Raw genomic sequence first — 13,403 nt, forward strand, 5'->3', positions numbered from 1 at the left:
ATATTTCTGCAAAACCTCCATCTTAGCATCAGACTCAGCAAGCGCTGTCTGCATTGCATGCATTTCCTTTCTAGCCTTTATGGCAGCCTCTATCCTCTTTTGCTGGGCCTCAAACTCCGCTTGCATTTGAGCCTCTCTGCATCCTTTCTCTGCATGCCATTCTGCTTCTTCCTGTTCTATGGCCAACTTTTCTTTTAAAGCTGCAGCCTTCGCCTTTAATGATGCACGCTCCATTTCTACCTTTAATCTAACTGAAGAAGATGACGAGTGTGTGCTTCCACATTGTGATGCAGATCTACTTTTTACACTACGTTTAGTGGTCACCCTTGATGTAGACCTACTATCTGCAGGTGTTACCTGTCTATCACACTCTTCAGCCTGTTCAGCACATTTTAAGACATCCTTCATCCATTTTTCACATTTCCAAAAGAAGATATCTGTTACTTTATATTTTTGATCAAACCAGCTCCTTTGATCATCCACAAATTCCTCCTCATCCATTAGTTTCTGTAGACCAGAATTGAGGTCCACAAATTCTTTCTGTATGCCACTAAAGTCAACACGAAGCTTATTTTTTACAGTGTCAACATTTGCATCATCTTCCATTAACTGCTCAATCTGCTTCATCAAGCTAGTTAACTGGGATAGCTTGTGCCGGCGTGCCTGGATTTGCCTAGACTTGTGTTCCTCTACAGCCTTCTCAGTCATTTTTACTGTCCGTTTTCCACTGTCTTGTTCATCCATGACAAGCTTATTTTTCCACTTTTAATCAGTAAAAATTTAAAAGCACTGAAGGGGTTTACTTTGTTTTTCAGCCAAACAACAATCCTTTTCCTTTTTCTTAGTACTCACACGCAGCGGTGCACGCTGTCCTCCATAGACACGTGTCAATTAACAAGCCTTTGCCAGGCAGAGAAAGCCCCGGTGGCTCCGGTTGCATTTTTCCTTTTTTTTTTTTTTCTTTTTCCAAAAATCACCAAATTTTTTCCTTCTTCAGTTATCCATTTTCAGTCAGGCCGTCCCACGTTCCGTTAATCCATGAAGAGCAAGTTTTTTGACTAATGTAGGTTCCTGATCATGAAGCCTTAAGCTTGACGCTCTGTACTCATTTCTCCTGATGTCATGCACGACAAAAACCTCCACAGGATCCTCTTGATTGAGTTCAAGTGTTTACTTCAAAAAATGCAACGGTACAAAAATAATCCAATACAAGAAAAATAAAAAAGAGAGCTAAACGGGGTAAGAGTGAGAGTGAGAGTTAGAGAGGTCAAAAAACTATGTGGCTCCACTCCATGCTTGTCCTGACTGACTGCCTCCTCAGGTAGCCCCACCCTCACAGATCCTTAATTAACGTATTCCCACACGTTATTTTAAGTACAGTAAACTATTATTTTCCTATTGTAAACACAAATATTCAACATTTAAATCTGTAAATATTGTAAATAACCTTTTTCTCAAAATAAACATAAATTACCAATTAACGTATGAACTTAAACTATTATCCAAATATTAACTGAAATTACATTTAGGCTCCTACAATAATATTTCCAGAGTCATTGTGATGGAACATCAACTTCCAACAGGTTTAATGACACCTCTGTCATGGTCTGAGGGGTCTGTATCGCCTTCACTGGCACTATGTAACTTTGAGGTGGATGGTAGGAACCCTTCCACACTACTGGTAAAGCACTACCGCTTTTGTCCAAAGGAGCCGCCAAACTCAACAAAAGCTGAAAGTTACATTGTGCTGCTTTAAAATGGGGGTGCAATCAGTTTTTCACACAGGGCTGTGTTTACTTGTCTTATCTTTAATATTTAAATGTGTTTACATCTGAAACATTTAAGTGTGACAAACATGCAAAAAAATAAGAAATCCGGAAGGGGGCAAATACTTTTGTGCGTGCGCGCGCGTGGGTGTGTGCGAGTGTGTGCGTTACACTCAACACAATAGTTCATGTTCAATATATGTTTTCATATAATTAGTTTATCCAGTCAAATTCTGAATCCGTGTATCATTCGTTCTTTCCATTTTCAATTGGCAATCAAAAATCAAAACATGAAAAAGTGACTGGTTATTTTGTTATTTGTTCTTTATTATAACACAAAAAAGGGGAAAAAAAAACGTCTGGTTTTTCATATTTCAATTTTAGGCACGGATCAAAAATACGAAATAGAAAAACGGGCCACAGGACTGAATTTGATTTTAATATTGAATTGGTCGGGTTTACGTGACCTGGCGGTTCTACATTCATGGTACGCGGCAGTTCGGGTAACCATGGCTACCATGGCGGCGCTGGAACAACACACAGTTTTGATTAAGGACTTGTTCCGCAGCGGTTTGACGCACAAAGACATTTCCTGCACGTTTCAGCAGATGGGTCTCCTGCAATGCTCAGAAATGAGCGTCAGTAGTTTTATGCTCGGCATGATCTGAGGAGAAATAGACTGCGGTCAAGCCAGCTGTCATTCGTACTTGCGTGGTCAAATCAGCCGCTCCTAAATTTTCATGTGCGCTCCTATTTCGGCCTTTACGGCAAATGAATGAAAGCGGCCCAGAAACGGAAAGATATGAAGTACTGAGTTTGAGATAATGCAGATGTGTTTTTTTTCATATATATTTTTCATTACCTTGATTACATCCATACTTCCACCGTAATATTTACACACTCTTACTGTAAAAGAAAAGGATGAACCACTTCTTTTTTTTTTTACTTCATGTTCTGTTTTGCAGAGACTATAATAAAAAATGAAATCTCCCATAATTTCACCCAATGTCTCATATAGCCCTCTTCACAACTACAATTACTACACGTATGCTGAATTTCAAACAATTTTACTGTACAAAAATTGAAATATTATCTAAACTTCAAACACCTTACTTTTCTACAAAGGTCAATTATTGACACGGATTATTCTGGAGCATATTAGCACCGACATTTGATAAAATGATCTTAAATGTTAAGGAGAGTAAAAGTTTCCCCTTCAATAGAAACTCTGGTAATATTAACCTTCTATTGAAACCAGAAACCAGATTGTTGACAGGCCTCTGCGGTTGACACGCGTCTGCCCCATTGCATGGAGGAAATGGATCAAAAATATGTGTCCTACGTACGTGTGAATTGTTCTGTGCATTTGTGAATCGGTCTGTGCATTTGTGAGTTTTTGTCCTTTGCATTTGTGGATCGGCGTATGCATATGTGAATTATGAAACTGTTTTAGCTCCATACTTGAAACTGAAAAGGCTTTTGATAATGCAGCCAAGATAATGTAAGTCATCTTCTCTGTTACAGAATCATAAAGGAAGACCCAAAAGATACTGCTGTGATGATTGCGAGCAAGTCTTCACCACTTCATCAAACCCGAAGATCCATAAGAAAACTCACACTGGTGATAAACCATACAGATGTAATCAGTGTTGTGCGGCTTTTACCCAGCGAGGTCATTTGACGAGACACCAACGTATTCACACTGGAGACAAGCCTTACAGGTGTGATCAGTGTGGAGCGGCTTTTGCCCAGAAAAGTGCTCTAATGAGTCACCAACGTATTCACAGTGGTGATAAACCATACAGCTGTGATCCGTGTGGAGCGGCTTTTGCCCAGCAAGGTGCTCTAACGACTCACCAACGTATTCACACTGGAGACAAGCCTTACAGGTGCGATCAGTGTGGAGCGGCTTTTGCTGAGCAAGGTCATTTCAGGAGACACCAACGTATTCACACTGGGGAAAAGCCTTACAGATGCGATCAGTGTGGATCGGCTTTTGCCCGGCAAGATCATTTGACGACACACCAACGTATTCACACTGGAGACAAGCCTTACAGATGTGATCAGTGTGGAGCGGCTTTTGCCCGGCAAGATGACTTGACGAGACACCGACGTATTCACACTGGGGAAAAGCCTTACAGATGTGATCAGTGTGGAGCGGCTTTTGCTCGGCAAGGTGATTTGACGGCACACCAACGTATTCACACTGGAAACAAGCCTTACAGGTGTGATCAGTGTGGAGCGGCTTTTGCCTGGCAAGGTCATTTGACAAGTCACCAACGTATTCACACTGGAGACAAGCCTTACAGGTGTGATCAGTGTGGAGCGGCTTTTGCCCGGCGAGGTCATTTGACAGGTCACCAACGTATTCACACTGGAGACAAGCCTTACAGGTGTGACCAGTGTGGGGCGGCTTTTGCCCGGCAAGGTTGCCTAACGAGTCATCAACGTATTCACACTGAATAAAAAGTGTACATTTGTGATCAGTGGTGATATCATTTATTTTGAGAGTTCAGTTAAAAGGCACCAATTTAGTTATTTTAGTTTGAAAGAAATAATTCTGGTGGTTCGATTGTGGGAAAGATTTTAAACATTTTATTTAAAAAGCAGCAGATTCTTACAGCTGTAAGAGCTGTTCATTTATAACCAGATTTAGACTGGATAAAAATATTATACAGCTCTCCCAAGGCACGTGTAAGGACAAATGACCAAATCTCTACAAGTTTTACCTTGCAAAGAGGCACTAGACAGGGTTGCCCTCTCTCTCCCTCATTATTTGCAATATTTATCGAACCTTTAGCAGCAGCTATTAGACAAAATCAAAATATTAAAGGTATACAATGCAAAATAGTAGAGCACAAAATAAGTCTTTATGCGGATTCCTCCAGAACTCACGATCTTCACTATCACAGACAATCGCACTTATAGAGGGATTTTCATCTCTGTCTGATTATTCTATTAATTGGTCTAAATCCACTGTTTTGTGCGTGAACTGCAATTTTAGGAATATAACCAATACTCAATTACAATCAGGGAACATTAGATATTTAGGCATAAACATCTCCCCTAGGCTGTCAGAGTTAATAAAATTAAATTATGTTCAGCTTATAAAGAAAATAGAAGATGATCTTTCCAGATGGAGCTCTCTCCCCATTTCACTCATGGGTAGAATAGCCACCATAAAAATGATGGTCTTACCAAAAGTAAATTATTTTTTCTCAATGATACCATGCAAACCCCCTCTTTCCTGGTTTAAATCGTTGGACTCAGGTGTTTCAAAATTTCTGTGGAAAAATAAAACTCCACGCATTAGTTTAAAGACATTGCAAAAATCTAAAGAATATGGAGGTTTAGAGCTACCTAATTTTCAGTATTACTTCCTTGCCAATAAATTACAGTATATTGTAAAATGGTCAAAGATCATCCTTTAGATAGTCAATGGCTGGACTCAGAGCAAGTGTTTTGCAACGAACTAGAAATCTCAGAGTTACCATTTATTAGTCAAAGTATCAAACGTCATCAATGTTTCAAAAGCATTAATATTAGCACAACTTTATCAGCTTGGTGGGAATTTCTTAAAGTAGCTAAAATTTCACTTTTTCCATGTGACCGTACACCCATATGGAACAACCCAGACATCGTGAAAAATGATAAAAAGATGGTTAACTTCGTTCAATGGAGAGATCAAGGAATACGGTATTTACAGCACGTAATTGTAGGAGGACAGTTTGTACCTTTCAATACACTTATGGTTCAATACGGAGTTAGCAGGAGTAAATTTTTCAAGTAGTATCAACAACTTAAGGCCATAATAAATAAAACATACAAAATTAGACAATTAGACTTACAACTTCCCGCTAAGATAATAGATTTATTGAATCTAAGCACTTTAAAGTTGTTATCAAAACTCTACAGGTTAGTGTCTAAACTGGACGATTCAATCTCTCTCCCGATCTCCAAGTGGGAGGCGGATCTCTCTCTGAATACCGACCAGTTTTCTTGGTCACAAATATGCTTAAATATGTTTACTATGACTAAAAACCCAAACCTACAACTTATACAGTACAAAGTTCTTCATAGAATACATTATACTGGACAAAGGATGTTCCAGATGGGCTTTGTCACCTCTAATATCTGTTCACAGTGCACAGAGAACACCCCAGATAATTATATGCATGCTTTATGGTTCTGTACACCGGTACAGAGGTTCTGGAAGGAGATTTGTGAGGATTTATCCACATGGATCAACCACAGAATCCCAGTATGCCCCACGGTATGTATATTAGGTCACCTGGGAGACACTCAAATAGAACCTAATTGGACACACCGGGTTCTCACTGCCTTATGTATCGCAAATCGAAAACCATTCTAGTAAATTGGAAACAAAAATCCAGTTTATGTATCAACCATTTTGGGAATCTTTTATCAGATCATATTAGTAGTGAGATAATGTCTGCCTCCACTGAACAACATTCGGCTGAATTGCACTCTCTGTGGTCCCCGATTATTGGCTTCGTTACCTAGTGGGGGCGGGGGGGTGGTGATCTCGTAGCCCTTGGGGTTGGGGGTCGGCTTGGGGGGTCTGGGGCGCGGGCCTCTGGTGGCCCCTGGGGGGCGGTGGGTGGGGCCGCGGGGCCCTGTCCCTAGCCGGTGGGGGCCTATGGGGGGGGTTGCCTCATGGCGGTGGGGGGGGTGGCTGGGCAGGGCCCGGGCGGGGGGCTGTGGCTTGGGCGTCTCCGGGTCTCCCGGCGGGGGGCTGGGCCGTGGACGTGGGGATCCCACCCGGAGGGCCCGGCCCTGCCTGGGTGGGGGGTGGCTGTCTGCGCTGGGGGGGGCATTGCTGCCTTCGTCCTCCGTCGCTGGGCGGGGGCCAAGTGCCCCTGCGGATGTGGGGACTCTGTGACCCTTGGGGTGTCCGCCGGGGTGGCCTCGGGGGGGGGGGGGGGGGGGGGGTGTGGCCGGGTCCGGGGATCGGGCCTCCCCTGACCGGGGGGTGCACGGGCGGGCGCGGCGGCGGGGTGGCACCATTCCCAGGTATCTATGTCTTATGTTGTCAGTATGAATGGGAGGATGTTGGACCGTTTCCCCCTCCGTCTGGGGGCTCCGGCGGCGCCGGGGGCGCCCGTGGAGGTACGGTGGGGCCCTGGCTCGGCTCGGAGGGCCGGCCCCCATCTACTGGATGGCCGTGGGGGGCCGGTGGGGGGACGCGGGTGTCTTATCAGGGCCGGCTTTGCCCAGGGCCGGGAGGATTTGTGCAAATTTTATACCGTATTTATGTCCAGCTTGAGTTTGGTCGCTCATGTATTGTGGAAGCTTTATTGCCGACCGAGCGAGCAGCTCGGTCTGTATTTAAATTAAATTAAACTATGAATGTAGAAAGACTAACTATTTTATTTTATTCCTTTATAGCTCTTACGGTGTGTTTGCAGTGTATTTACATCCAAGAAATAAAAACTTTGTGAACCCTCAGTTTGAGAGTCAACCATCATCAGTCGGAGATTCTACAGAAATTGTTTTTTCTTTCTGTGCGGCCCGGTACCGGGCTGTGCCCCGGAGGTTGGGGACCACTGCCTTAAGCTAGCGCTTCCTCAGTTAGCTTGCTCTCACACGTGTCTGGCGTTACAGCGTTTTTCTCCAGAGTTGGAAAGGTCTTTCGCCGTGAAACAATGTCCATTAATCATCTCCAAATTGTTACAGCACTCACTGGGACGACTTGGTGCATAAGACATGGACTTTATTTCAGCGGAAGACAGGGTAAAACCATACGGTTGCTCTGAGGCATTCAGTACATTTCTCTGCTTTTTTCCCTCAACTCTAAAAACCAACAAAGAACAAGGGCTTCTTCTCTGGTGCTAACCAGCACTATCATGTTAGTGACACCAGGGCCGTTGCTAGGAATTCTGGGCCCCTTTTTTTTTATTGCTGTAACAACAACAGATCTAACAAAACTTGTTTTGTTGTTTTTGGCTACTCAAATGTCGCACTAACACATCTTTACAAGACCACATTGAATACATCATGATAACGTAACGGACGTTCGTTTGATGCTCATAATTACTGATTAGGCTAAAAAAATAATTACTGATTAGGCTTGAATGCGTCATAATACAATCCACTGCAGACAGAGACAGTCACTGTAGTAGCAACGTTATTAATAACGTTCAGTTAGTGACTTTTTTTATTCATGACTGGTCCAGTCCTGAGTGTAGCCCAGCCGGATGAGCTAGTAAGCTGCAGCTGTGGCTCATCAAGGTAAGATAATAGTTTCAACCAGGGCCGGTTCTAGTAAATGATAACTAAGCTGCATCTCAGATCAGAGGGGTGCACATGCCTGGCACGTTATTCAACACTAAATTATGCATTTTCCCATAATTTCAAGCGGAATGATAATAGCAAAACAAGAATATTTAAAGTGTATTTTAAATGCTATATTCCAGCAATATTGCTGCATAACAAAGAAAATGGTACATTTAGTCTGGGCTACCTCACCCATCAAACAATCTAGCAACAGAAAATAAAACATAGCAACAAAAATAAATATAACCATAAATATACAGGACTGTCTCAGAAAATTAGAATATTGTGATAAAGTCCTTTATTTTCTGTAATGCAAAAATGTCATACATTCTGGATTCATTACAAATCAACTGAAATATTGCAAGCCTTTTATTATTTTGATATTGCTGATTATGGTTTACAGCTTAAGAAAACTCAAATATCCTATCTCGAAAAATTAACATAGCCTGGGAATCTTAATCTTAAACTGTAAGCCATAATCAGCAATATTTAAATAATAAAAGGCTTGCAATATTTCAGTTGATTTGTAATGAATTCAGAATGTATTTTTGTTTTTTTAATTGCATTACAGAAAATAAAGGACTTTATCACAATATTCTAATTTTCTGAGACAGTCCTTTAAACTTGCTGGCGTGGTTGTGCTTGAACCACTTCTGAATATCCATGGTTACTTTGTTAACGGAGCAGCAGAGAGCAGCGTCTTGCTGCTGGAGGTAACTGCTGGAAGCAAATGAGTGGCGGACACTGGCAGATTTATGGTTCCGCGTTGCACCAACGCAGAACATACGGCGTAGGGTACGCAGGGACGCGAACGTACAGTGCGCGTCGCCGCGTACCTTACGCCGTAGGCTACGCCGTCGATTTAACGCGGAACCATAAATCAGGCGCGCGCATTTGCCAGTTTTCTTTTCGTCTTTTCAACTGAGCATGCAGACAAACACATAAACTGAAGAACAGTTTTATGTCCTGGGCCCCTGCTCTGCGGCTCTTATTTCGGGCCTCCTTTTCTAACCTTTTCTGGTTCCCGGATTTGTGCTTTTTGGGGGGCATGATAACTTTCCACCATCCAGCTGTCTACACATCTAGTCCAGTCTCATGTTCGCGCAGCGCGCTGCTCACTCGCACAGAGCTGGGTGGACCAAACCATTTTTAAGAAGGGAAGGGGGAAAGGGAATTATTGAAGTGATTTAAATTAGAGAATATTGTGTGACTGGTGGCTCTGTTTGAATTTAGATTAATTAGTATGCGTATATATTGTGTATTATGTATGCATAATCATTTTTTCATAGGTTACTGGGGGGCCCTGTGTGGGCCCTTGTGGGCTGTGGGCCCTTATAATTGTCACCACCTTTCCCCCCTATACGACGGCGCTGAGTGACACAGTTGCTCTGCTGGCGTTATCTAACAGGCGCTACACATGTAACTCAAGGTTTTGTAATCAAGGCCTGGATCTCTACGTACACATACCTAGATATATGGTATATAGATATGTCCCATGAAGGCCGGTTAGCTCAGAAGGTCAGAGCGTGGTGCTAATAACGCCAAGGTCATGAGTTCAATCCCCATACTGGCCAAACTGGTTACCAGCTAAACTCTGGGTATCTTACAACGTTTCAGTTTTTAAAGATTGTTAACTTTATGTGGACCAAGAATTATTCACGTCTGAAGGATCACCTGCCTTGAAGAAAGGAGGAAATAAAGATGACTTTTAAACATAAGGAATGTAATAAGTTTATAATGCGAGGGGAAGTTTATTTGTAATAGACATTCCATGTACAATTCAAAGTGCTTTACATTAAAACATTTGAAAAATGATAGAAATATGTGTCAGTGATAAAGAATTATCATCCAACAATAAAAAAGGCTCTAAATGCTCTGGTTCTGCAGGTTCTCTGACAGGTTGTTGTGGCCGAGTGGTAAAGGCTTTTGATTGCCTTATATTTGTAAAAATATGAAGAAAAGAAGAAACTAAATATTCAGACTGTAACCTGAGTATCTCAGCTGGTAGAGCATCAGACTTTTAATCTGAGGGTCCAGGTTTCAAGTCCCTGTTCAGGTGGATAAACTGCTGACCACAATTTCTAACTGTTAAGAAACAACTGGATTATTTTCAATGTCCATCTCAAGCTATTAAATAAAAAACTAAGGGTGAAATACAGAGACAAAGCTCTCTTGCAAGACCTCGGTAGTTCGGATTCAGAGCATCAGACTCTTAATCCATGGGACCTGTATTTTTCCAAACAATAACTGTGCCCAACTCTGCCCAAACTTGACAAACTGCTCGATCGATTGTAGAAGGATGCAAAGGACAACTCAAATCTTCTTACTCCTAAGTTTTTATTTTCTTGAAGATTTTTAAGTTTCTTGGCTTTGGGCCTCTTATATGTGGAAATGCGAAAGTTGACCAAGCTACCGCTGAAGTCCTAGTGGCCTAGTGGACAAGGAACTGGCCTCCTAAAACAGGAATTGTGGGGCCAAGTCCCACCTAGGGTGTTTGAACATGTGGTGAATCACTGCAAAACTAAGCTGAAAGGTCAGATTCACGATGGAACTCAAAATCTCTATACCAAGCTGTTCAGAGAGGTCATATTAGGCACGCCCTTCCAGGTAACCAATTTTATGATAATTCAGCGTATCCTTATAAACTTTGTTATTCATGTAGTCGATCTGAAAGAAACCCTCAATCCTCACTGTTACTTCAGCAGTGTCCTCTAACAGAGCCAAGGTTGACAGTGTGATTTGCAGTATACATTGTTTTGCACCAACCTTTAGTTTTATGTTCAGACCATGTGGTTAATTGTGAAATTGTTGCATTTCGACTCCTGTGTAACTTATTTGGTGATGTGGGGACTGTCGTGCCCTTCATGTGTGGTAGTGAATTTGTTGTTGAAGTCACTTTTCCTCATATGTTGGACTTCACTGCATCCCCAGTGAGTGTCGCCATAAGACAAAACCTCAGAAATGTGCGTAAGCCAGAATTAATGTCTGCGTGAAGGACCACAACTTTTCACATTCAATCACTTTTTGAACATCCAACCGTAAGCGTACTAAGTGGCGCACATACACTCTTTGTACATGAGGCCCCTGATGGATGAGATTTAAATCAGTTTTGTCTGAGGTTAAGACAAGATTTAAGAAGCCTTTTTTCCCCCATTCAAATATCGATCGTTGTTGGCAGGATTTGAACCTGCGCGGGGAATCCCCAATGGATTTCGAGTCCATCGCCTTAACCACTCGGCCACAACAACCACTCCTATATGTGTGAATCTGTAGAATCAGACAATTTAGAGACTTTTTAAAACTGGATGATTTTACTTTATCACTTTGACACATATTTTTATCTTCATTTTTTTAAATGTTGCTATTAAATCAATTTAAATTGTACATGAAATGTGGTATACAAATAAACTTGCCTTGTGTCTCCTGATAAACAAATGAAATTGGTTCTTATCTTTTGTTCCTCTTTTCATCAAGTCAGGTGATTATGCAAACTTGAACAATTCCAGGTACATATCAACGTTTTCTGTTGCAGCTAAAGTTTGTCTGGTTGGTGAACTCATGAGGATGGATAAATAAAAAAACTGAAAGTTTATTATGACCCTGATGTGAGTTGAACACATAACCTTCTGATCTGGAGTCAGACACGCTACCATTGTGCCACAGAGCCTTTTCTGACACGGTCTGTATAACTGTATAGAGGATCTTTGGCTGAATGAGTCAGCAGCTGAATTCTGGTTACCCCGGCAACAAGAACCTCGACTTAGAACCTTCCGGTTTGGCTGTGAGAAAAACCCAGATTTTGTGACTAGTTCTCAAATAACTCCGATTTGTGAGAAAACCCTAGCTCCTAGCAGAAAAACAAAGACATCGTGAGAGACACAGAACTCGGCAGATTCGGACAATCTTAATTTTATTCAGATATTCCTTAAAATGTGTGACTAACGGCAGTGCGAAAACAAAGTTAGTTTTTTTTTGAAGAAAACTTTTGATTACATTACAGTCAATGGAGACCGAGGCAGGAATTTGCGCCCTTTTAGCCCCCCCGTTTAAATGTTGTGCATACCCGGCCTGTCAAAGTTAATTTTTTGAATCCCAACACCTATGTCTACATTCTGACCAAAAATTATTGGTCTCCTTTTTACGGTTTGGCCGTGACCTCGAGTTACAAATAAAAATTAAGGTAATTTTTTTTACTGTCTCTCCCACTCTAGCAAATGACAGCTCCACTCTGGATTTGACAAAAAAGTGATTTCCAGTCCTCGCTTGAGTGATCATCTTGAAAAGTGTCAGGTTAGGAGAGAGGAGAGAAGTTTTCCTCCGTTTTAAGTTTGAATGACATTTCTACGTGCAAGTATGAGAAAGTTAGGTGACTGAGAAAAAAAGGTGGATTTTGGCTTTTTTTAACCTCATCCCATCCACACTATGACATTCTGCGCCATAAACATACATGGGAAAATCTCCCCATTAGTTTGGAAATTTGGAAATGTTCTTGCACTTCATGCAAAAACTATTTGTGCCATCGCTCTGAAAATTGACAGGACTGTAGTTAAATTCAGGGCCAACAACTTTCTAAAGCGCACCTTTTTGTACGTTGCACAAAAACGTGTGCACCAATCGCTAATAAAAGTCATACCACTCGATTCGGGCTTAAGGCACACGTGTCTAAGTTTTTACTTTTCATGTTTTCTCTGTGCCAGAGGCACGCTTCCTCCATTGCTATTGCATAGCTATGAAGGAGGCGTGCCTCTTGGCGCAGCCGTGGCAATAATAATTAATAAAAGGAGATTATTTATCAAATTGAATTATCAAAATTACTTAATCAAAACAGGGCACCACCTGATGTAATCAGGAAAATGATAACTAAACAGCAAAAATCAGTCTCAAGGTAGATTATTCTTCAGAATAATAGTAAAGGAGGAGGGAGTCCGAACACAGGCCATTGCAACCAGTAATTGTGACAAATATGCGTAAAATAAGCACAAACAACTTCTCTCATTCAAATTAATAAGAATTTATTTACACAAGTGTCAAGAAGATGGTAAAACAACATTTCGGATAAATGCTGATGGCTAAACTACCCAAAAACAACAACTAACTAAACATGAACACAAAACTTCAGATTACCTGTGTGTGTGTGTGTGTGTGTGTGTGTGTGTGTGTGTGTGTGTGTGTGTGTGTGTGTGTGTGTGTGTGTTGGGGGGGTTAGTATGAGCAGAATGAGGGGAGAAAACAATAAGATAAACAAAAACACTCATATCAACTAATGACGCAGAACAGCCTCTTACGTGAATCTTTGTAAATGAAGAGAAAGTGCTTTGATCCGGCCGGTCAGTGTTTCTT

The 13,403-nt window shown here is 41.6% G+C and overlaps 1 protein-coding gene and 4 non-coding genes across 5 annotated transcripts; 3 read left to right on the top strand and 2 right to left on the bottom strand.

Annotated features, from left to right (window-relative positions):
• Positions 1–2,250: 2,250 nt before the first annotated feature.
• On the top strand, positions 2,251–4,593 carry LOC133460947 (zinc finger protein 665-like). Its single transcript, XM_061741661.1, has 2 exons — positions 2,251–2,269; positions 3,295–4,593. The coding sequence occupies exons 1-2, from the start codon at positions 2,251–2,253 to the stop codon at positions 4,230–4,232; spliced, it is 957 nt and encodes a 318-aa protein (XP_061597645.1). The 3' UTR covers positions 4,233–4,593.
• Positions 4,594–9,563: 4,970 nt separating this feature from the next.
• trnai-aau (transfer RNA isoleucine (anticodon AAU)) lies at positions 9,564–9,637 on the top strand. Its single transcript has one exon. It is a non-coding gene; the product is annotated as a tRNA-Ile (tRNA).
• A 412-nt stretch (positions 9,638–10,049) lies between these two features.
• Positions 10,050–10,122, top strand: trnak-uuu (transfer RNA lysine (anticodon UUU)). Its single transcript has one exon. It is a non-coding gene; the product is annotated as a tRNA-Lys (tRNA).
• Positions 10,123–11,229: 1,107 nt separating this feature from the next.
• Positions 11,230–11,311, bottom strand: trnas-cga (transfer RNA serine (anticodon CGA)). Its single transcript has one exon. It is a non-coding gene; the product is annotated as a tRNA-Ser (tRNA).
• Positions 11,312–11,658: 347 nt separating this feature from the next.
• Positions 11,659–11,730, bottom strand: trnaw-cca (transfer RNA tryptophan (anticodon CCA)). Its single transcript has one exon. It is a non-coding gene; the product is annotated as a tRNA-Trp (tRNA).
• Positions 11,731–13,403: the final 1,673 nt, after the last annotated feature.

This window comes from Cololabis saira, chromosome 15 (genome assembly GCF_033807715.1).
Source record: "Cololabis saira isolate AMF1-May2022 chromosome 15, fColSai1.1, whole genome shotgun sequence".
In the NCBI taxonomy this organism is placed as follows: Eukaryota; Metazoa; Chordata; class Actinopteri; order Beloniformes; family Belonidae; genus Cololabis; species Cololabis saira.